The 24,318-nt window shown below is 39.6% G+C and overlaps 1 protein-coding gene across 2 annotated transcripts; it reads left to right on the top strand.

The window, feature by feature from the left end:
• Positions 1-129: 129 nt before the first annotated feature.
• hbp1 (HMG-box transcription factor 1) lies at positions 130-9,128 on the top strand. 2 transcript variants are annotated; one of them, XM_023279358.3, is made up of 11 exons: positions 130-193; positions 1,473-1,636; positions 1,725-1,902; positions 2,332-2,452; positions 2,603-2,717; positions 3,285-3,403; positions 3,956-4,112; positions 4,316-4,460; positions 5,106-5,393; positions 7,700-7,841; positions 7,955-9,128. In XM_023279358.3, exons 2-11 carry the CDS (start codon positions 1,564-1,566, stop codon positions 7,970-7,972), a joined length of 1,356 nt encoding a protein of 451 aa, XP_023135126.2. In that variant the 5' UTR covers positions 130-193; positions 1,473-1,563; the 3' UTR covers positions 7,973-9,128. The 2 variants fall into 2 exon arrangements, with proteins under 2 accessions (XP_023135126.2, XP_023135127.2); XM_023279359.3 differs by lacking the exon at positions 130-193 and adding an exon at positions 599-792.
• Positions 9,129-24,318: the final 15,190 nt, after the last annotated feature.

Here is a 24,318-nt window from a genome sequence, read left to right as displayed (position 1 = left end):
TACTTTCAGCCAATGATAGGATGATAAACAAAGTAGCACCCTCCTTCCTTGTTTTTCTCAAGGGTCTCGACCAATAGGCGATCAAGATTGTTGTTACCGACGTACTCATCCACCAATAGGAAGCTTCCTCTGGAAACATTCATTCCCACCCCTCGAGTGAATGCCACAGAGTTTCTCGATGGCGACAGGACTGGTAAGTGGGAAGTTGACTTCTTTTTTCGAAAAAAATAATGGTTCAAAGTATTTTTTAACCTAATCGTCGTGTGATCCGTGTCTTTGCAATTCTGTTCTTGTGTTTTAGCGAGGTTGTCACGCGTTAATTTGACGTCGACTGGCAGGTTTAGCTCGACAATGTTTTTTTCGCTGTGACGCTCGTTGTTTTGGTGATAACAAACCCACTCGACAGCAGTTTTGTGTATTAAAACAAGTCTTCAAATGGGTAAAAGCATGCTTACATTAATGTGAGTGTGTCGTTGAAAGGCTTCCATAGGTTTTGGTGTCATTCATTTTGAACGGGGGAGAGAGGTTGCGTCATGCCTCAACTTGTTGACATTCTTTTGTTTACAGTGTTAGACCCGACAGCCTCTGGGTCTGAGCGGACGGTTCTGCTGCTGCTGTTGAGGAGTGGGGAAAGACTAAGCCTGCACTTCAAACCGTCTTTTTACACGAAATTACACTTTTGAAGCGTTTTATTGACGATATGTCGCGGTTGCATCCGCGTTGGCGAAGTCAAAGCCACGGTTTGTCTGGACGTGCAGCGACGACGGATGGTTTGTCAGAACTAAAATGACCGTTAGTTTTGTCTTCTAATCTGATTATTTGCTCTTAGCAGCTTCTTTTATGTTTGTAGCGATTTTTCTTTCATTGCAATTCGCCAAAGACAACTTAAAAAAAACAAATAAGCGTAAAGTATTTAATTCCGTCATTGATATTCTTTCACATATTTTTCCGAACTTCGTGTTTTCCAGCTTTCGTTGGCCACTTTTCAAGACGGATTTCTGCTATTTATCACTTTTACTGCGCAGTTATGAATGAATGAGCTCTGGTACGCATGCGCCAAGCCCTTTTAAGTTTATAAACAAGGCCTCCACGCACGAGTCACATGACTAGTCACAGAGGTTTACGGTGTCGATTCAGAGACAAAGGATTCCCTAAAGCCTGCCCGCATTTTCCATCATATTGATGTCTTACGTGAAATTCAATGAATGCATGCTTTTTGGGGTATTTTTATTTGCCGTGTTTAGTAACCTTTGACAGCTTAAGTGTATTACATTGTTGTTACTTCTCTTCATTGATCATTTTGCAGTGTCTTAATAATACATATTATTGTCAAAAATCCACAAACCACTATACTACGTATGTATATGATTAAACAGACTTCATCATCATTAATCAAAAGTGGTTACTGTATAATTCTAACTGAAATGACACTGTAAAGCTCTAATTTTGACTTTTTGTTTTGCCTAAACCAGCTGATGTGTCAGAGTTTGCTGATGGAAGCTGAGTAAGCTGAACTGCAGCCTGTTTAGAGAAAAATAGAGGAAACAGCAGAGCATTGTGAGAATGGACGAGTCCTTTGATCCACTGAAGTGTAATGAGGACCTGCCTTCCTCACCTGGTTGCCACATGGATTACGGTGAGATCTGCAAGAATTAGCAACCTACAGTTAAGCAATCTGAGATTTTTAGATATTTAATATGAGTATTATTGCAATCTCTTCCCAGATGACATGCCGGAGCTGCAGGAGGTGGAGGAGGATCAGAGGTCTCCGGGGATATTTCAGGTTGGAGCTGTGTCTCACCAGGAGCTCAGCTGCTCCCCAAGCACCAACTGGCTCGCTGAGCTGGCCAACATTGCCACCAGTCCTCAGAGCCCTCTGGTAAAGGATGCCCCTCACAAGAGGTTTGTGCAAATCCATGGCAACTTAAAAATCAGCGGAGTGTAATGAATATAAATACAAAGACAAAACTGACACACGTGAAAGCAGAAGCACAGACCAGTACACCTGGGGGTATTTCACAAAGCAGGCTTGGCAAGTGAGAGACACAACTTAGAAAATGTGTTGTGAAATAGCCCCAAAAATTGTGTTGATTTAGCAGTTAATGAAAAGCTCATTGTGCTTACATCATTATGATCGGGCTAAACTGGCTGTCTACATTTTTTTTATATGATTACATTAAACTGTGTATTTTAAAATATCGATTCCAAAATATGTATGTGCTCACAATAACATTCTGTTCATGTCTGATAAATGTATCACTACTCTAACTATACTTGATATACAAGTAACAAAGGAACCACTCATATTTATAACATTGTCATTATTTTCAGATCATCTCCAGTTCACATCTTTGGCAACAGTAATAGTTTACATTCCTACGCCCGGCCCCCGTTAGCCAGTAGCGCACCCAACCCGTCCAGAGGCCATCTCAGGGAGCGCAGGCGTGTCAGGGTAACCTTTCACTTCAAACCTCAGCCTCTGAAAACCTAAGAATCACCCATTCCTGTAGGCCTAGTTATTTTGTCCTGGTAAATTCTGTATAACATGCTGATTATTTTACTAATGTCGTTATAACATTTTTTTCATTATTGTTTATAACAGGCCAGCAGTGAATCGGAGTCTGGAGTGTTCTCAATGTCCTCTTCATTTTCTGATGATGAAGACATGGCCTGGTCTCACTCTTGGCCCTCCACAGCCTGGCATTGCTTCCTAAAAGGTGCATACATACACACTCATGTACATAAGCATCCACCAGTGTGCGTACAGACACACGGGCACGCACGCACAAAAAACTTTTTGAAGGATATGTTGAAACAGTTATTTTGAGATTTATGTCTTGCAGCATTATGGCACACAGTCTAGTGTAAACATGTACTCCTCAATAAAAAATACTCACATCATTCATTAATGTTTTTACTTTAAGTCTTTTACTTCCGTGATGTTTAAGCATCAATGCATATGATCACTTGAGAAACACACAGTTTTAGAATTACTGGTACGTCTGACTCTTCAGTCATATATCTGAATTGAATTGCTGATTTTTACTGACAGAAAAAATACTAACTGTGTAATCTACTACTCAATCGAAAGTCTTTTAGATGGGCAGGAACTGCTTTTTAAGTGTTTTTGCAGCTAGAATGAACATGAGTTCAGAAACACTTGAAAAGCACATCTTACCTCTGGTGTCCAAACAGCAGTATTGCATCCATTTACTAGCATTCTCTTACCAGTATCAACACAGGTCTGCTTATCCATGCTGTTACATTGTTGTGCTGATATTCAGGAACTCGCCTGCGCTTCCATAGAGGTCCGAATGTGGAGTGGCAGGAAGCTGATGAACTTGGGGATTCAGATGATGACTCAGATGATGAAACCATGATGCCGTCCTCATCCTCTCTCAAAGTAAGGCAACCAATAATTGCCTGAGCATGTCTTAAAATAATTCATACTAATCTGACAAGACAAAGAAAAGATTCTGTGTTTGTGTGCATATAATATACACTACATTACAATGGCTTGGATTGGCCACAAGGTGGTGACAGTCTGACAGTACAGTAATTCAGTAACTGAGTTTCTGAAGTACTCATTACACCAGCTCCTACCTTAAAACGAAGGACAGCCATATATTTGACTGACAAGAGAGAGGTTTATGAAAACATGTTTGTCTTCTAAAATTTGGAACATACAGGATCCATAGTTAATGTAAAATATACAACTCCATGTATTAGATGTGACTTGAGTGCCATCCACTGGTGGCCAAGTAAATTACAACAAAAATAGTAAGATGTTTTTAAATGATTTGTTTCACTGATTTGCACTGGTGGTCTCATGACATATACAGAAACTGAGTTTTCAGGCGACCGGACACTAGTTTGTTTCTATACCAATTCCACAGTTTGCTCATCTTGCTGTTGAATACAAACTTGTTTAATTAGCTTTTTCCTTTATTCACAGAGATATGGTTTAAATGGACTGAAGTTGGTGAGTCACGAAGAGACGCTATCTTTTGGCCAGGCAGTTCTTAAGCTGACTTTTGACCCGGGCTCACCGGATGAAAGCCTTCTAACTGCTGAATGCCGACTGGATCATCCATTTTTTGTCAAAAATAAAGGTACAATAACACCTTTTCATACCTGTCTGTACACAAATATACTCATGTAAATAGACTTTAGGTTTATGTTTTAGTGTTGTTTGAGGAAGAGCAGACATTAAAGCTTTGGTAGCAAGGGGGCAAAGCAAAATTTCATCTAGTTTTGTGTTTAAATGAACAGCCTTAGGACCAAACTAATCCATAATGTACCATCTGTCTTTTAGGGTGGTCTTCCTTTTATCCAAGCCTTACTGTGGTGCATCATGGGATCCCTTGTTATGAGATGCAGCTGGGAGATGTGTGTCTGCCACCAAACCACCCAGATGCCATTAACTGTGATGACTCAGTCGTCTTTGACACTTTCAGAAGGTACACTCTTAGCATAATTATTGAATTCCTGTGTGTCTCACAGTTTTTGATTTATGTCTATAATGGTCATGTGATCCCTAGGCAGCAGGGGGGTGGGGCTGGAAGGAATGCATTGTGTTGTTGTAATGGAAGTTCTTTTGTTTCCGTTTAGTATTTTTTGTGCATTGGCTTGACTCATAACAGGGGATTAGAGGATGGGGGTGCAGTGGGTTGATTGGAAGAAAGAACTTGTTATTCCTGTCTGTCTAGAAAATATATTAAATATCTATACATTGTTACTATGCACATCTTTAACTAACATACAGTATATATCCTTTATATCTCCTGTTTTGCTTATGGGTATGCTTATGGACACAGCGTATTCTTAACCCAAGTATTAGTTTACAGAGCAAAATTATGCTGCACAGGAGAAGTGAAAATCTTTCCATTGTATATAAATAAGTTTAAATGAAACAAAGATAACTAAATAGGGTATTAATTTTGTAAAAACACAGTCACAATATTTTACATGCACAGTAATTCTAGGTACGTTTGGTACCAAATAGCCCATTTACATACAAGAAAAAAGTTAATTGTATTATATAAATATGACAGAATAAAGACATCTAATATTACCGCCCCACTTTTCCATCCTGTCTCCTGCAGCTATGACTTCACCCCACTAGACTCCTCAGCAGTGTATGTTCTCAGCAGCATGGCTCGTCAGCGGAGGGCCTCCCTGTCCAGCGGTGGTGCTGTCAGTCCAGACTGTGATAAACTCGAGCGCTCGTGCTCCCCACAATCCTCCAGTAGCAAATCAAACCGGAGTCACAACTCAGGGACAGCCAGTGGTGCCACGCCTACAAAATGCAAGCGGCCAATGAATGCCTTCATGCTCTTTGCCAAGAAATACAGAGTCGAGTACACGCAGATGTATCCTGGGAAGGACAACAGGTGCGCAAAAGTCAATGAGTGAATGAGTCAAATGGTCTAATAGTGAATGTCTCTATAACATCTTAAGAGTCAGTCATATTTGCCATGTGTTTCACACAGTTGCCCCATGTTTAGCCCTCAGAGTGGATTGGATGTCTTGCCTCTGATGTGTGTAGTAGATAAATATTGAGCAGGGAGTTGCCAGACTGTAAACAGAATAGGATAACAGTTTTGTACAATGTTCAGGTGCCCTATCTTTTTAAGGAATTATTTTCTTAGACCTTTTGACACAAGGGTCATGACATAAAGCTGTTTTGTCATTTGGGAATCATGACCTAAGGCTAACACATTCTTCTCTGTAGAGTTCTCCTTTAAAATAAGCAATAATGTGCGAAAGTTCACTGCACTTTAGAGGTGTAAATTCTTATCCATCACACAGTATTATCAGGGAGGTGTCTGATTGGCTCCGACTGTATTCTGCAGCATGAAAACAGACTCAAAAATTCAGACATAAAGAACTGTCATCAGTGACAGAAAGAACAAGAAGTCCTACAACAGATGTTATGTCCTCCACAGAGCCATATCATTGAATCAGTATGTGATTGCATAGAGGCAGCTGTGAAGGTGATGCTGCCAAATATTTAAATGATTACTTTTTTTCTTTTTATTGCACTTTCGAGGGGCGGCACAGTGACTCGATGGTTAGCACTGTTCCCTCACAGCTAGAAGGCAACAGAAGATCCCAGGTTGGCATCCATGCCTGGGATCTTTCTGTGTGGAGTTTCCTCTTGCTGAGGTTAACTAGTGATTCTAAATTGTCTGTAGGTGTAAGTGTGTCTGTCATAGACTGGTGACCTGTACACTGCCTTCACCCTAAGTTAGCTGGAATAGGCCTTTTCAGTAACACACATCGCACAAAGCGATTACAAGGTAACCTTTTCCCTACATTGATTGTCACTGTATATGAATGAGTGAATGTGAACTTAGCAATTGCATGAAAATTGGTAGAATGACATTCTAAAATATAAAGTTACCTAGAGATGCTGCTCCAGCGCTATTAATCTTTGTGTGGAGCTCCTCATCAGTTTCTGTCACAAAGGAAATGAAAGAAACACGTTACTTCGGAGAATATAAAGGGCAGCAGTGTGCAAAAGTGTCCAGCATAGTGGTACCCACAGTGGAACTGTTGAACACTTGCATCAACTATGATTAATTTTGTAGCGTAATTTTTTTTACACTGTACTGTATGGTATTTTATGTAATGAAGAGACACTGTTAAATGCAGGACTAATCTAAATCCCCTTTTTGTTTTGAATTGTACATACCATTCAATAATCAATGTCACAGCCTCATCTGTAAAAATGCTAATGGTGCATGCCACTGAAGTTAGCTTCCAATTCACAGCCCCTATCTCAGCAGTTGAGGAAAACATGAATGACAATTTATACAATAGCACAATATAGCAAACAACTCTCTTTATTTGATCCATTTACTCTTGTGAAAGGACGTTAAGAAATTTAAGGACGTTTACTATTTATCTGGAAATCTGCCAAGTACAAAAGTAGTTTTTAAGTGTGAAGACTATGAAGGACTGTTTGTGCTGAAAGTTACTGAGTGGTTCAGGCTAGAGCTGTCAGACCCAGAGTATGTATTAAAAGTCCATGACACATTATGTGAAGCTTTGTAGTTTCTAACAAAGAGAATTCCTCACAAACCTCTGAAAGCCCAAGGGCAAGGAGAAAGAAACAGTGTAACCAAGAAAAAAATGTACATTGGGATTCTTTGGGCCATGCTTTCAGCACTGCTATTATATTAAAAATGTATTGATAGAGAAGGGACTCTTACACTAGTGGGTTACCAAGTCTAATTCCTGGAGTGGTAGCAAACCTGAAGGACAAATGCTCTCCTTCTTTAAGAACCTAGATTTCAGAGCCCAAGAACAATGCACTCATCTTTAAACAAGATGTAGACAATTTTGTTAACCCAGTCATCTGTCAGCATGTAGGGTAGAAGATTTCCCTCCTGAACTTTATTTTCTTTTCACTCGGCTTACCAACCTAAGCTGTTGCAAAGCAGGAGTGATGCCAGGTACAATCTATCAAACCTTAAGTGCAGTTTCCTGTTCCTGGACCATTATATTCTAAATGTTGTTTTTCTTTGTCATTTCTTCACAGAGCTTTAGTTTAAATATATGTAAGGCTATATTTCTGTATATTCCCAAGACAAAAAGGAAATGGATCAAATGGTGAAGGAAGTCAAAGACAGATTGTATCAGGTCAAAAATCTTAAAACTTACGTCTCTGTCTGTCTCTTACCTTTTACTCCAGAGCCATTAGTGTCATTCTGGGTGACAAGTGGAAGAAGATGAAGAGTGAGGAGAGGAGGATGTACACCATGGAGGCCAAGGCTCTGGCTGAGGAGCAGAAAAGACTCAATCCAGACTGTTGGAAACGTAAAAGAACCAACTCAGTAAGGCTCCAATCAATGACAACTTATAAATTCTACATTGACATTGCATGTTTTTTTTCTGTCTGATTGTAAACAGGTGACCACCCTAATGTAGTCTTGTTCTCATTCTATAGGGTTCCCAGCAGACCTAGATAATCCCCCAGAATCCCCAGCTGCTGGTGTTTGAGCATGGAGAGGTGCTGGACAGAGTCTAATGGACCGCTTGATGCCTCTTTGCTCTCCTGTATTCTTGAGACTCAACTGTGATGCTGAATTCACTCGCTTTTATAACCTTGAAACATTATAGTGACAAACCAGAATTATAAAGTATATACAAACCATGTAATCTAGTCACTAACAGTGCATATATTTTCTTATATCTTTCATGTCAAAGACGTCTTATTCCCCTGAAATAAGAATGATCCTCTCATTTATTTCAGGTTATTTCATATTCAGTGGTGGAAAAAAAAAGAGAGCCTGTGGTGCTATGCTTCAGCGTAGACGGAGCAGCAAACAAGTCTGTATTTATAACTGTAAAAAGGGGAATTTTGGATAACTTTTTCACAACAGTTGATATTTGTAAGATCCGATATATTGCACAGATTGGTAACCCTTTCATACATTTTGTATTACAGTATATATCTTCCGCTGAACTATGGCCAACAGTTTGTGATACTCTCCTGCCAAGTCTTTAGATTGTTTTTGCCCAACCACCAGGCCATAGGATGAGGAGGCTTTCAGCATGTGGTGGTGGGTTTACACTCAGTCACAAAGCACTTCAGAGTTTCACTGCAAGTGTTTATTTCTCCTGCACTTTATATAAATATGTAATCTAATCCTATACAGCCATTGTATACTTGTGGAAACCATTTGTATAATACACCTAGTATCCTCGTAGTTTTGCCGTTTGGCACAATCATGGCCCTGCAGCCATGCTCTGCTTTCAGGTTGCTGATGAATTTTAAGTGCTTTGTTCATAATGTACAGGTCTCACAGCCCCAACAACCTCTTGCACAAAATATCTTTGTATCATATTATAAATAATTTTTTAAGCTTCTCATCACAGTGTTTGGTTCTTTTCATAAACTGTAACCATGAATTATGGGGATGTTTGGCTTTGTGTTTGAATATATGTTAACATGTTTTGCCCTTTTCTGTCCCTTGCTTTGTACTGTTATCAGTTTGTCACATGAACAAGTGTGCGTCCTTGAATGAGACGGTGAAGCAGGAAGATTTTTATATCAAGCTTTAAAAAGCTCTTGATATCCACTGATCCTAATGTCCAACCAGTAAAGCCTGATGTTTTCAGGTAACAACACAGTCAAAGTGTGTTTTATTCTTCTGTTTCTGCTGGACTTGCTACATCAAAACAAAGCCTCCCACGAAGCAATTGTGCTGAAACACAATTATTCATTTTTGGGCTTAATGAGAGCAACGTTAAAGTTTTTAATTGAATGTTAAACCCATTGGAACCTGGGCTCTTCTCTTGGAGATGCAAAACGATCTCAAAGGAAATAAAAATGAAAGAACACATCTTCATAAGGTTTTAACTGGATAAAAGATCTCCAAGGCAGATGTGTGTTTTCACAAAACTTCTGGTGATGAAATGACGTGTAAGATTTACTCAAGTTCTCTGGCTAAGTGGTTTTGACAGGCTTTAAGAAATTATGAAAACAAAATTGCTAATCATATGCCAATAATTTTATGATGCCGCACACTTTGCTACAGCCAGAGGGTGCCATCACTCCATTTTTCCTCAGCGAGATATGATGCGTTTTCCCCATGACATAAGCATCCCCCATCTCCATGCCTCTTTGTAAAAGATACTGTGATTATGAAGGTCAACACAAAGATAGAACTGATGGTACAGCATCTTAAGGTTAGGGCAGTACACCATGTTTTAGCTGCATAAAAGATAGCAGGAAACAATTGTTCTTTCACTCTGCTGTAAGTGAACAAAACAAGACCATTCCTCAGATGATTAATAGGCAGGGAAAGTTGTTATTTTCATGTTTAAAGCCATCCTTGGTTGCTTGTAGAAAGTGGCCAGTCTGAAGGAATGAGAGTTGTAGCTTTGCATGCCTCATGAAATAACAATGATCAACACCCTGCAAGCCTTTCAAGCATGGGAATCTAATTATAGCATATCGGCAGCAGGCCTCTCCAAAATGGTCGAAGTTTAATACTTTATGGGATTTTGGGGGGAAATGAGAAGTTGTGTCTGACGTGCTCCTGCCTGAACGCTAGTGCAAGTTTAAATGGAAAAATAAAGAATATCGTAATTGCGGTTGGAAATTAAGAGCATTTTTCAAATCTTGTCGCCGTTTTATAAATTAAAACAATGTGTCTCTGCCAGAGGAGGCAGATCTCACAATCTAGAAGTATAGAGTTGTCTTACTTATGAATGCTGCTGTGTGGATGCAGGGAAGTGCAGTAAGAACACACACATCAGTTCTCATATCTGACTTTTAATGGCTGCTCTGCTGACTTTATTAATAAAGTATTAAAAAATGTAAAAATATTACTAAGATGCCACCTCAGTGTGCATCACTAGAGAACATATTAAGATGTGGAGACAAGCAATGATTAATCCCAGCTGTGGCAAGTTAGATTTTAAAGTATGTAAAAGCAATTTTTTTAAAAAGAATCTTATATTGAGGATTTAAGTACAGCCAAAGTGAAGTAATCATCTAATTCATTTGAGGTCCTTGAGCTGAAATTCACACAGTAAGCCATCCAGGAGAAGCTTATTTTTGGACAAATGACTTGCATTTATGCATGAAGTCCCTTGACAGGAACACTAAAGATGGAATGAATACTAAAATGAACAATTAGAATGACGAGAAACAAAGACAGGGAACATCACTGCTGGCTTCCTCCTAAATCAGAAGCTGCACCTTAATCAAGGCTTTCTAATTAGGGGCAATTAGTTTTAGTAATTTGCCGAGAGACAGCAGACTCTCAATGTTTTTGTAAGCGCAAAATGTTTGTGTCTGACAGTCATGTCTAATTGGCATTTTCTTATGGATACATGACTATTTTTTAAGACGGGTCACTGTTATTGCTGTACAAGATGTGTGCAGTGCAGACGGTAGCTGTCTTCATTTTAATGTCAGTATATTAGCCATTACTTCAAGAACCGTAGCGTGTCCATTTGTCACTTCTCCTAACTCACTGTGCTAGATACTGTGACAAAGTAGAAGGAAGGCACTGACACCACAAAAAAGGCTGCAGGTGAGGCAGATAAGTGGACCTTTATTTCCCTCCTTCTCAGCCCTCACCAGCAGCTCCCTTTTGCTATCACATTTGAAAACAGCTGAAGATTTTTGTAGGCTCCCTGGGATGTCAGTAGTGGTGAAGAGGAAGTTTGTAGCAAAGGGGTGAACAACAAAAGGGTCCTTTTTGCCACTTACAGTCATGGACAAAAGTATTGGCACCCCTGGAATTTTTCCAGAAAATACCCATTTCTCCCAGAAATTGTTGCAATTACAAATGTTTTTGGTATACATGTGCTTATTTCTTTGATGTGCATTGGAAAAACACAAAAAAGCAGAAGAAAAAGGCCAAAATTGACATAATTTTACACAAAACTCAAAAAATGGGCCGGACAAAATTATTGGGACCCTTTTAAGACTGTGGGTAAATCATTTTATTTCAAACACTTGATGCTCGTTTAAACTCACCTGTGGCAGGTAGCAGGTGCTGGCAATGTAGAAATCACACCTGAAGCCAGTTAGAATGTATAAAAGTGGACTCAACCTTTGTGTTGTGTGGCTATGTGTGCCGCACCAAGCATGGAGAAGAGAAATAAGAGATGAGAAGTGTCTGAGGACTTAAGGAGCAAAATTGTGGAAAAATAGGAACAATTTCAAGGTTACAAGATCATCTCCAGAGATCTTGAAGTTTCTTTGTCCACTGAGCGTAATGTAATCAAGAAATTTATAACTCATGGAACTGTGGCTAATTTCCCTGGATGGGACGAAAGAGAAAAATTGATGAAAGAATGCAACGTAGGATAGTTGGAATGGTGGATAAACATTCTCGGTCAATTTCCACACAAATTCAGTCAGTCCTGCAGACTCAGGGTGCAAAAGGGTCAGCTGGGTTCATACGTCATCATCTGAATGAGAAGAAGCGCTATGGCAGGAGACTGAGGAGAACCCTACTGCTGATAAACAGACATAAAAAAGCCAGACTGGAGTTTGAGGCCTACAAAGAAAAGAACACAGTACCTACAGTCAAACATGGTGGAGGTTCAAAGATGTTTTGGGGTCTTTTTGCTGCCTCTGGCACTGGGTGTCAATGAAGGTGTGCAAGAAATCAGGAAATCTGGAGACTATCAAAATATTTTGGGCCGCAATGTAGGGCCTAGTGTCAGAAAGCTGGGTCTGTGTCAGAGGTCTTGGGTGTTCCAGCAGGACAATGAACCAAAACATACTTCAAATAGCACCAAGAAATGGTTGGAGACAAAGCGCTGGAGAGTTCTGAAGTAGTCAGCAATGAGTCTGGATCTAAATCCCATTGAACACCTATGGAGAGATCTCAAAATTACTGTTGCAAGAGACCTGGAGCAGTTTGCAAAAGAAAAGCGGTCCAAAATTCCATTTGAGAGTTGTAAGAAGCTTGTTGATGGTTATAGGAAGCGATTGGTTTCAGTTATTTCTTCCAAAGGGTGTGTAACCAAATATTGAGTTTTGTGTAAAACTATGTCAATTTTGGCTATTTTCTTCTGCTTTTTCATGTTTTTCCAATGCACATCAAGGAAATAAACACGTGTATACCAAAAACATTTGTAATTGCAACAATTTCTGGGAGAAATGGTGTATTTTCTGGAAAAAAATCCAGGGGTGCCAATAATTTCGTCCATGACTGTATGTCCTACAGTCTGCTTGGATTCTGTGGTGGCTTGTTTTCCTGGAAATGTACTTGTGTGTGTGCATGGTCAATAATTGTGATTGCTGGTTTAAAACGCAATGCTAACACAGAAGCCCTTGGACTTGTCAACCAGCTAAAGCTGTGGGTTTTAAAGAAAGGGTAAGATTGATTGGGAAGAGTGGAGATTGCATCCTGTGAGTGTATGCTTAATAGATTAAAAAGTAGTTTGGAAGATGGACCCTCGCCTGGTTTGTTTGTTTTTTGACCTATATAAAGACTGACAGAGAGCCTGTTTATTTTAGCAAATGAAAAATCCTTTGTGCCGAGCATGTTTTCTTTTCCTTTATCGCAGATTAAATTTCTCACTTCTGTGGGTGCTACTTATTTTTCATCTATTTTAAGTGATGTGGAAGTTTTTCTGATGCTACACCAGCTCTCGCCTTGGAAAATTCAATAAAGATGTAAATAGCAAAAAATGAAAAGCAACACCACAGTGGTTATAGAGACAAGTCAGTGCTTTGTGCATTTCTAAGATTACCTGAAACGCATAATAACATAAATCATAATCCTGCTGCTGAGAACGGAGATTTTTGACAACTCCGCTACAAAAGTGATGGACAGCCAAACACTCAGCCAAAAAAAAACATCTGTCGATAGTTCACTTTCGTTCGACCTGTTACGAGGCCAGCAAAGAGCAGTGAATGGTTATCTTGTCACTTTCCATCACTCAAGTAGAAACTCAGCCACCCAGTGATATAAAATCGACTGCAGGGAGAGCAAGGTGTTGGTCCTCCCCATCACAGCTGTGTGGGAAGGACCAACACCTATCATGTCTGCTCACTGAGGTTAACCTTCATTCAGGAGAGAGCTGCTGATGCAGCAAGCAGGATGCTGGTGGAGATCTGTCTGAAGTGCAGATTACAAGCAAAGAGGAAAAACACTCAACCCTACAATTCACCTGTTCTTCACATTACTGTTTGTTTTCCAACATACCTACCAGTTGCAGGTGAATGCGTCCTGTTACCTTCTTTTAAAGCAGCCGTTTTCAGTATTGAGCAATATTTAATTTTTGGGTTTGGCGCCAATACAGATTTTTAGACAGCAAAAAATTCTGATTCAAATTCAGCCAATATTCTTTATATAAATACATATAACATATTTGAGTTATATGGAAAGGGAAAATTTTGGGGTCATTGCTATACATTTTTGAAAATGTCACAAACTAAACTAGAGGCTTATGATGAAGGCACTGTTTTGAGCACCGTCTGCTCAGCTGTGATACGTCTCTGCTACATGTGCTGCAGAGAGTGTTGAGAGGATTGTAAACAATGGAATCTGCGCTCTGACAGACTAATTAAGAGATGACACCATTTATAAATAAATCTTTTTATTGCCTTATATTCAATATAATGTCCGGCCCCCACTGGGCACCATATGCTGATAAGAACATACCTGTGGTAGGCCAATATCAGCTAATAATATTGGTACATTAGTCTATAAACATATTAGTCAGGGTCTAATTTTCATCTATGTCAGACATTTGTTACTTGAGCTATAGATAACAAAGTGGATATATAATATAAATTATAAATTAGCTGGGCTGAAGTTGCTTTATCAATCATTCCTCTTGCACCTGAAAGAACAGTCTAATTCTAAAAGCCAATCACGGACCATCTTTAAATTCTGGCAAGAGGCTCCAGAATCTGATACAGGATCTGCTATTTAAAAACACGAGCAAACATGAACATCCTGATGAATTACACAACAAAATAGTACTTCTTAGCATCCATCTAGTTGTACTTATGTTTACACATGCAGATTATAGCCCAACCTGAATTTTTTTTACACTAATATCCATAGATATCACTGACTGACAATGTAACAGAGACACTGTTTGTAAGTGACCTCAAACATATATATATGCTTTTATCAGAATATAGATATTTTCTGTTCTTATCATACACATACCCTGATATATGCATTATGCTCATGTTGTTCCATATATGGCTCCAGTAGAGGTGGTCAGATATTGTTTTGCATTCATTTCTGCACAAAATAAAAAAACACATTTTAATTTCAAGTGAACTCAGCAGTAATTCTGGTTGAAGAGAGCAATAGTTTTATATAAAATCAAATGAACAATGCATTCAGTGAATTCTTGACACCAGCAAGTATGACGGTATTCAAAGAGAGCACATTCTGCTCCTCTTTTGTCTCCTTCCTTTTCCAACTATATTCTATAACCTGTCGCATTACTGTTCCTCTTTTGTCCTTTTATACTGCACACATCTCTGCCAGCCTATTGCTCTCTCCCTTGTGTTTTGGAGCTCTAATTGGATGGTGTGTGAACACTGTGAAAGGGGGGAAAATCATTCCATTTTCTTGGTCCACAGGTTCCAGGCGAGAGAGAGCTGGATTGAATAAACTCCTGCTGATAGAATTTGCACTTTGCTCTGACAGCTGAACAACAGAATAGCCGAAAGGACAAAAATCACCTAAGACTCAGACAAAGCTCTAGAGAATCTGGGGACACAACTGCCGTGTCATACTAATCCACACTAATGCTCAGAGTGTAGCTGCTGCCCTGGATTACATACAATAGCTGCTAATGTAGACAACACACATCCCAGATAGGTCTGTGCTCTGTCACCTTCCAAGTGACTATTTTGTCCAACTGATCAGGTTTTGTCACAGCTGTGTGACGTGTCTCTTTAATGCCGCATAAAGTACAAATTATTAGACAATAAGAATTCAATAGAAAATTAATCTGCAACAGTTCTGACAATCAGTACATCATTTAAGTTGTTTATCAAGCATTCGCATGGCAGGATGTCAGCTCGATGAAAACGGAACGAATCACTAGTCATTAGAATTCATCCATCCAGAAAATGTTGAGATATTTCTCTGGATAAGTAAAAACCTTGATCTGTTGGGGGTGTAGATGAGAAGTCAGAGAATCACCCAAGCAATTAAGATCATTTTCTGAAAATCCAGACTCTACCTGGACATGCTGCCGACCACCAGACAGACTGACATTGCCATCCCCAGAGACGTAGCACTAGTATGGCTTAAAAATACTGGTTACAGCTTCTTAAACTGATTATCTGCTTTTCTCTCTTTTGTTATATATGTGATGCTGCTTATGGAATGTTGTCCGACTCATCTTGAAGGAATTGTTGAAGTTGGCAGACATTTTGGACAATATGATCATGTTGTCCTTTCACACCATTCAACAGATGGATAAGTGATGTGTCTGGAGACATCATGCAGGTTATGGTAGGACTTAAACATTTTCAGCTGCTAAAGAAGAGCAGCGCGTATTCCTCTTATATGAGACTGCGCTTTTTCTTGATGGAACATCAAACGCTGGCAGACAATAAATGGGACATTCACTGGTGTGAGGATTTCATCTCAAAATCGTTGTGATGGACATCCATAAAATGGATACGTGTTCTTTGTTCATGACACATCCCTGCCCATACCGTCACTCAACTGTCTCTATGGTCTGCTCTCTGGTGACTTCGACATTCATATCACCTTCCCCTGCACGACGTCAAACGCAATGTCTCCCATCTTATCTGTAGAGCTGAGAAAAGGATTCATCAGTGAAACGGAATGTCCTCCATCTTGCTAGTGTCCAGGAAACGTGACTTGTTGCCAACTGGAGTTGATTATGACACCGTTTTGCTGTTAAATCAAGCCTCTGGTGTGGGTGATGAGATTGCAAACCAGCTTCCTGCAGGTGATCCCTCACAGTTTGAGCAGATATTCTGTAGTTGTGCACATCAACAACTTCATCAACAGTCTGTGTAGATGATCGCAAAAGATGGATTAATGGAACAATCCTGGGCTTGGGTGGTGGCACGTGGTCTGTGGTCATGTGGCAGATTGTGTGTTGTCGATTCCGTGTACCATTCTGTCTGAAATGATTTCTTAGACAACAAATGCTGCACATTCCAGAGCCTGTCTCCACTATGCCAACAGCTCATTCTGATCTTTTATCTTGTCATCTGTGGTATCTTGTCATTTGAAGAAAGCTGCATTTTAAGGTGGTCTAATATAGTCACTGGCCAAAGAGTGTCTGTGTGCTCACCACATTATCTAATAATTGTCCTTTAAAAACACCTGACTATTTTGAGAACTTTGTCATCAACTGAACAGCACATTTGTTTTTGTTTTTTTTTTTGTTGTGCACAGTTGCATTAAAGCATTAGAGTGAGATGTTTACATTTTTCTCAAAGTCAGGAACGAAGATCATTTGCACACAGTTACATTTTTGTTAATGTCCTTGCACAAACCTAAAAACGTCTGGTGTATAAACAGCCACATTTACAATTAAGAAGTGATGAAAACTTTCAGCGTTATGTTTTTGTGCATTACAGATCTTAACTGCTATCAGATAAAATAGGCACAGAGTTAGGGCAAATATACAGAGTTGGGTCTTTGGTATTCAGACAGAATAAGTTGATTTTGTGCCTTCTTAGAAACTAATAGGCTGAAAGATTATTTTACAAAAATAATTGTACATTAGTCTATAAAGAAGATAACTTTTAGAGGCACTTTTAAGATAAAGAAAATAAAAGAACGGAGATACAATGGTCCTAAAATATGACGCAGTGAGATTTTGTTACTGTCCGCTCATTAATTGATTATTTTATGGGCAATTATACTCAGACTGAGGCTCGAGCCAGTACATGGCTGAAAACAGCAATCATAATCAGCCTCATATCCTCATTTCCTCTGTTTACTATATTGAAAGATACAACTCGGGCTCTGATAACGTAATTAATGTCTCCTAGAGATCAATAGCCCTGGAGCACGCAGGTAATGAGAGCTAATGAGACATCAAGACATGACAGAGACAGACAACGAGACGGAATCAGACACCTGACTGCTCGCATTCTGCTCCAGTGATCCACCAGGTGTGAATGGGAGTTTAAACTTTTCCTACGGGGAGCCGTAAAATTCTGGTGAAATGAGATGTCTGCAGGAAATTATTCAGTGATTGTTCATATAATTTATGGTGAATTAAAAAATAAATGAGATTGTTCTCATTAAGTAAGCATTACACACTCATTAAATGTTATTGCCTTCTTATTTGCTCAGAAGCCTTTGTGTGTAATTTGAATTGGAGTGGTGTCAGCAGACCAGTAAACATCTGCAATTATGCAGCTGGTTAATTCATCGAAACAGAGAAGACATCAGGTTTGGCTTGACACCCACTGCAGATGCTGCACTACTGGGGCTATGACATGCTTTTTCAGATCATTACAAGATGGGGCCGTGCTTGTATTTGAGAGTTACAAACACAAGCACATAATGAGATGATAATGCACAACGGACTAGTTAACAAGCTCCCAACTGACTGCACTGCTGGGAAGTACTAACAGAATCTGAAATTTGACTGTGCAGTGCAAAACAATTTCAGTCATCAACGAAGGGTATATCTATATAATAATGTTAAATATCTTAAACAAAAGCCCAGGAAGACGCAGAGAAGTTTAACAAGTTTAATAATAATACTGCTGCTCTGACACACCTAGACATTAATGTTAACAAACTCCCACAGGTGCCTTACACACTCCTCCCAAAACCTATTACTATCTTTGAATGTTTGCAGTTTAATTTCATTATCTTAATCCTGACTCAATCAGGCCTGAGCAATTTACATATGAATTAAAAAGGAAATGTCAGTGGCTGTGACTGTGAGTGTAGTGTGCTGGCAGCATGTCTTTGTATGCTTTTGTAGACATGCAGTGTTTCTAAATTATGCACAAAGTAGGGGTGGGTAGTGCAGACAAAAAAACTCTACTAGAGTAATTTTAGGTATTGATATACAGTATATCATAAAATATAACAGTATAGGTGCTATAAAAATAATTAAAAAACTTTAATGGATTTTTTAAAAACTGAGGAGTCATAAAATATAACAAAAAGTCTACTGCCTCGTCAGCAGCTCTGTGAGACTGCAGTGCTTTAAACTAAGGTTGTGTTAAAATATCTACGGTGCCAGAAAAAGATTTAGTATGTGCCATTGCATAGTAGGTCAAAATGAGTACGCCAAAAATACCAGGATGTCCTACTACATCTGCTCACATCTCGCAGTAACACAGCCTGGATGCTTTTTGGGCCATTGTGACCCATAATCCTTTGCACGTGTGTCAGCATAAACAACCTTGAGAGTACAGACCATTGCTCACTTTGCACTATAGACTGCAACAGATACATATGAGTAAGATAATCAAAGCTTAAGAAACATTATGACAAAGTAGTATATCCCAGTTGTATGCTAAGAGCAGCTGCAGTACATACAGAAAGTAAAAGTAACAGGTATCTTTCTCCACCTCATGCAGCTCAAGCACACCAGCTCACCAAGGACTCAACACTGTAAATCTACTCTGCGCTACAGAATGACACATTGTAATATTGGAGTAATTCAGCCATACGTGTTTGAACCAGAAACCAGAACAGAACAACAAGGCTGATTCCTTGAGTTTGTTGCATATAAAACCTTGGAAGTCTGAATCCATGTTTGTGAGACTGACATTCGTGCACTGCAGTTTTAAGGTGCTCAGCATGGTGTTGATGTGCCATCTAGAACATACAATACACCATACAGACATGCTATACAGACATGCTAACAGGGTAAGACACTTGGTATTCACTGCTGTAGCTCATTAACACGTCGCATGACTGAATCTGACAAGAACATCATCAGCTCTGCAAAGATTTTCTCACAAATCAAAGTATTGCACACAATGAAAACTTGGTGCTAGAAGAAAGTCAGAAGATGAATAAGGTTTTACATTTCAACCTGAGGGAAATACAGTTACATATTTCATTGGTTCGATGAAAAGTCAAGGGATCACCAAAATCATTAAGATTTACCCTTTGAGAACCATGAATTTCTGCATGATTTCAATCTATCCAGTAATTGCTGCAAGAGTTTAATCTGGGACAAAGTGGGAGGCTGAGCAACTTTGACATTCCTAGAGTCATGCCAGTAGTAGGGCTGGATATCCAACATTGCCATGAAACAGGCCTGCTCAGTAATTTAAAACATTGCCCACAAAGACCTGCTGCATCTAAAGATATTAAAGTGATAGCTACCACAGTACGTGCAGTAAAAATCTCTGATGACTGACGTTTATATGCTCACAGCATATACTGTCCGATTACCCAGCCATGTAGCAAAGTGGTGTATGAACTTGCTTTGCCAAACACAAACGCTTCCAAAGTCAGAGGTAAAAACTGTAACCTGGCAGTCAACTTGTGTTTCACACCATAAATATGCCAACACAAGGGAGAATTAGCCTGTTCCAAGGACAGAGAAGAAAAGAGGCAAGTGCTGCTTTGGATCTGGGCACCTTATCTGTTATTGAATCTTCAGAGACATCAATAGAAACCTAATAGGCTACAGCTCTAAGCCTGCCTGTACGGTATGAACAAATCCTTGCTATCCGCTCTGCCCATCACATGTACTGTATTACATCCAAAACCAGCTCTCCAAAACGCTGGCTGAAGTGTGTTCCATTTGCATTTCAGATTGTACAGCAGAAGCAATGGCTGCTTGAATTTGTGGATTAATTCTCAGTGACTTTAGAAGTGTGTTTGTTTTAATAGTTACAGTACATTGATCAGTAGAAAAGTGAATGAATATACATTTCTCACAAACCTCTACAGCTATCATATAAGACAAAAAAGCAGGGAATTTTATCTCTAAGCTGGAGAGAGAATATTTGGCAGTTTTGCTACCGTTGTTAAGTATTTGCTCTGTTCAATTGTTCTGACTCATTTTCTGTCAATCAATCAGCTTTTTCAGCCCCATTTGAAACAACGTGCCTTTTTAATAGGTGCAGAATTAAAGTTTGCATATTGTGAGGACAGCGGGTCACTGTGTAGTTCTTGAGGTGCATCTATTAATGGCAGAGTGGATCATCTGCATTCATACAACCACAACCGTGTAACAATAAAAAAAAATGTGTTACGGTTCTGTTTGTGTGATGGTTTATCACAAAAATAGGCTGAATATGCTGTAATGTTATCTTCCCTCTAAAAATGGGCCTGTGTCTGATCACTTTTCATTTCAGGGCAGAGGATAATAACATCAAATTAACTCCAAGCAGCTGCTTGAAGATGAAACACAGAAGATACAATCATGTATTGTAAGTTGTGGAAAATCAGTCTAGACAGCAGGTGATTGAACCTTGTACGCAATCATCAAATGGGACCTGAAAAGAGGCAGAAGCATGATTGATTTACAGTAGCATGTTAATGTTGGCATGTCTGGTCTACATCCACTCTGTTCTCCATCTCCAGTGTCATAACAGACACAGAGAAGAGCTCTCACAGATCTCAGGAATCATCACTCAACCGTCATCTCCCTCTTAAACTAGTGCTCACCTTTTGATGCTATCATGCTTCTACTTTCAAGCATTAATATCTGCTATCCTGGTTATTTTATTACTTCATTTGTCAGGCAATGGTGGCAGTGGAGTAGAGAGGGCCATCATCATTTTAATGTGACAAATTACTCTTGTTCCATACAGTGGAGGGGCACATTAAATAACACCTGTATAATATTATCTAATCTTCTTTTCCCTCCCTCTCTTTAGACCTTAGAACTTCCACCACCTGCTGCCTTTACCTCGTCTATTTTGTCACTTCTGACCTCCTCTCCTTCCTAACCAACCTTATCAGCACACCTCCAGTCTCTGGACATTTTCTCACTTCTTTCCAACTGCCACTGTCACCCCATTTCTAAAATACACACGTACACACACAGACACACGTACACACACAGACACACACAGACACACACACACACACACACACACACACACACACACACACACACACACACCCACACACACACACAGACACACACACACACACAGACACACACACACACACACACACACACACACACACACACACACACACACACACACACACACACACACACACACACACACACACACCTGGCTCCTCAGACATAAAAAACTCCAGATGAGTATCTCCTCTCCCTTTTCTTTCCAAGACATTTGATCAAGCTGATTTAAACCAGCTGTCTGCTTACCTCTCACAGAACAATCTCCTGGGCGTCCAGCCGACCACACAACAGAGATGTCCTTTCTTGTTGTGATAGAAGCATTTCATTCTGCCTGAGCCAACCATCTTTTCTCTGTCCTCATGTTGCCGGACCAGTCTAGTAAATTGTACACAGTGAACCTCCAACATGTTGATACTTGCCTAGCTGTCAAGGAACCACCCAAACCAGGCAAAACTGAGCTTCTGGTTCTTCAGGGTGAAGGATCCACTCACAGAAACCTGTCCATCACTACAGATAACACAATGGTGGTGTCAAATTGGACAGCAAGAAACCTGGGAGTGACCTTCAATGACAAACTGTCATTTCACAGCAATGAACCACTGATTACTTTGCAAACAGGTTCACCTCGTCCTCACTGGGAGGTAGAGCTGGTGCTCATCCAGGCACGTCATCTCCTGTCTGGGCTACTGCAGCTCACTCCACTCCCCATCATTAGGCTCCCTCTGGATGATTATGTCTCATTATTATCAATAAGAATTTTATTTGGTGCCTTTCAGGACTAACAAAACAAAGTATAAAGAATTTACAGAATAAAAAAACAGAAAAATCAGAGCCCTATGATTGCTCTCCTTCGCTCCTATTGCAAGACATACAACATTTAGGAACATGTGAAACCAACACTGAAGCCACACAAACGTTTGGAAGAGCATTACTCAGGACCCTGTGGCTGCTCATCACCACCTCTCCATCCATCAGTGCCAACACCAACTACCTGGCTTCTAAAAAAAAGTAGTATTTGATGCATTTAAGGCCACTAGTTATTAGTCTACCAAACCAGTGTAGCCAGAATAACTAACAGTAGACATGCTGGTGTTGTAGCCAGACACCAAATATTAGTGTTGTAAATTATTAATATTATTATTTAACCTTCTTGTTTTATAGATAAATTCATAAATGTAAAAGTAGGAAAATAGTGAATAATGTCATGGTTTCCCAAAATTGAAGATGATGTCGGTAATTATCTTACTTTACTAAACCAACTCTCCGTAACCCAAAGATATTAGTTTAATATGAATGTTCAACATGTTTGTTTCATGTTTAACCTTTTTTTTTTTAAAGATCCATTATCAGACTAGTTGCTGTTAAGTTTCTGTTAATCAACAAGCAGAATAATTACTAATAATTTCAAATCTCATGAATATATCATAATTATGAATTCATTCTTATCTTAACAATGTTAAACTTGGAGAAAATGAGGACCATAATATATTTGTGGTTTAAACCTGTAAAAATGTGATGTTAAAAAAAAAAAAAAAAAAGCGATGAATAAATGCTTACATATTGGGAAACAACAAGACTGTAAATGATCAGCCATGGAACTGGGTATAAGCGCCAGATAAACTACAAATTTGCTTTTATTTTCTGGTTTGCAGCACAGCAAGAGTAGAGGTTTTATGTGCAGCAATGGCCTGTGAACTGCAGCAGACTGACATGGACAGCACCGTCACCCTGACATTCTGTAGATGATGACAGTGGAGACACTGTGCTGCAGCTGTTGTTACCTGCAGGTCATAACCCACTGGGTAGAGCCTGTGACCAGATCTGACCATGATGGATGGTACTGTCAGCTCATCAGAACCACCCTAACCTCATAAAAACATACACAAACATATACACGTGTATTAAAGAAGAAAGGATTCCATGCCGGCCACATTCCTACTATACGTTATTGAAGCACTGCATGGTAAATAGAGCTAATACAAAGAAAGAAAAACATAATAATACATAGCTTGGGGGGTAAAAGGAAGAGACAGAGACACGGGAAGTCTGTGACAGTTACTGAGAAAAGAAAGGTGAGAAAAAACAGAGAGGGGGAGAGCTGTCATGGCAACATTCTAAAAATGGCAAAACAACAGTTAATTACCACCTCCACCCACACGTATGATACATATATAATGGTGAAGGTGACGGGACACCTGCTACAAAACCTCAGCTAGTTATCACCTGCAGGTATTTCTGGAGCACCATGTGCCCAGAGACTAGCCCGGTTTTTCTCACAGATCCGAGTACATGAGGAAAATTTGAACGTGTGAGGGAAATACCTTGAGAGTTGCTGCTCTAACTGTCAAAGATACAGTTTGACATGTGGTCTTGGCAGGATTTGCCAGAGACCATTTAGAGGCTGCAACTGTCATCATTGTCTGGACTGTACATGCAGGATGCTCCAGTGTTCCCTTAAAGACTTGGACCTGACTTATAATGAAGTTGTAAAGATGGCATCCCAGTAATCTAATATTATCAGCAAACCATTTACCACTACATGCCTGTGATCCACTTAACTATTCAAATGAGCCTATTTATGAGTTTTATTTGTTAGCACCAAATCCTCAGACTAAAATTAGGCAGTCTCCAGACAAACTGCAAGAGAGCTCCAGTATCAATACAACTGACAGGATAAAAGGAGAACTGATCTGAGCCACTGTAGAGGCCCGAAGCTGAGAAAAAGCAGACAAAGCAACTACCAGTAGCACGGGGAAGAAAAAAGTGGGATCAGGTTTTAGCTCTACACAA

The sequence above is a fragment of the Amphiprion ocellaris genome, chromosome 3 (assembly GCF_022539595.1).
Source record: "Amphiprion ocellaris isolate individual 3 ecotype Okinawa chromosome 3, ASM2253959v1, whole genome shotgun sequence".
Taxonomy (NCBI): Eukaryota; Metazoa; Chordata; class Actinopteri; family Pomacentridae; genus Amphiprion; species Amphiprion ocellaris.
This window is presented reverse-complemented; position numbering and strand designations above follow the sequence as displayed.

Bases quoted from the DNA above. Each gene is read 5' to 3' on its own strand.
- hbp1 (XM_023279358.3), top strand. From the start codon at position 1,564: ATGGACGAGTCCTTTGATCCACTGAAGTGTAATGAGGACCTGCCTTCC. The intron at 2,718-3,284 runs GTGCATACATAC...GCTGATATTCAG, and splicing joins CTGGCATTGCTTCCTAAAAG to GAACTCGCCTGCGCTTCCAT. The intron at 4,113-4,315 runs GTACAATAACAC...TCTGTCTTTTAG, and splicing joins ATTTTTTGTCAAAAATAAAG to GGTGGTCTTCCTTTTATCCA.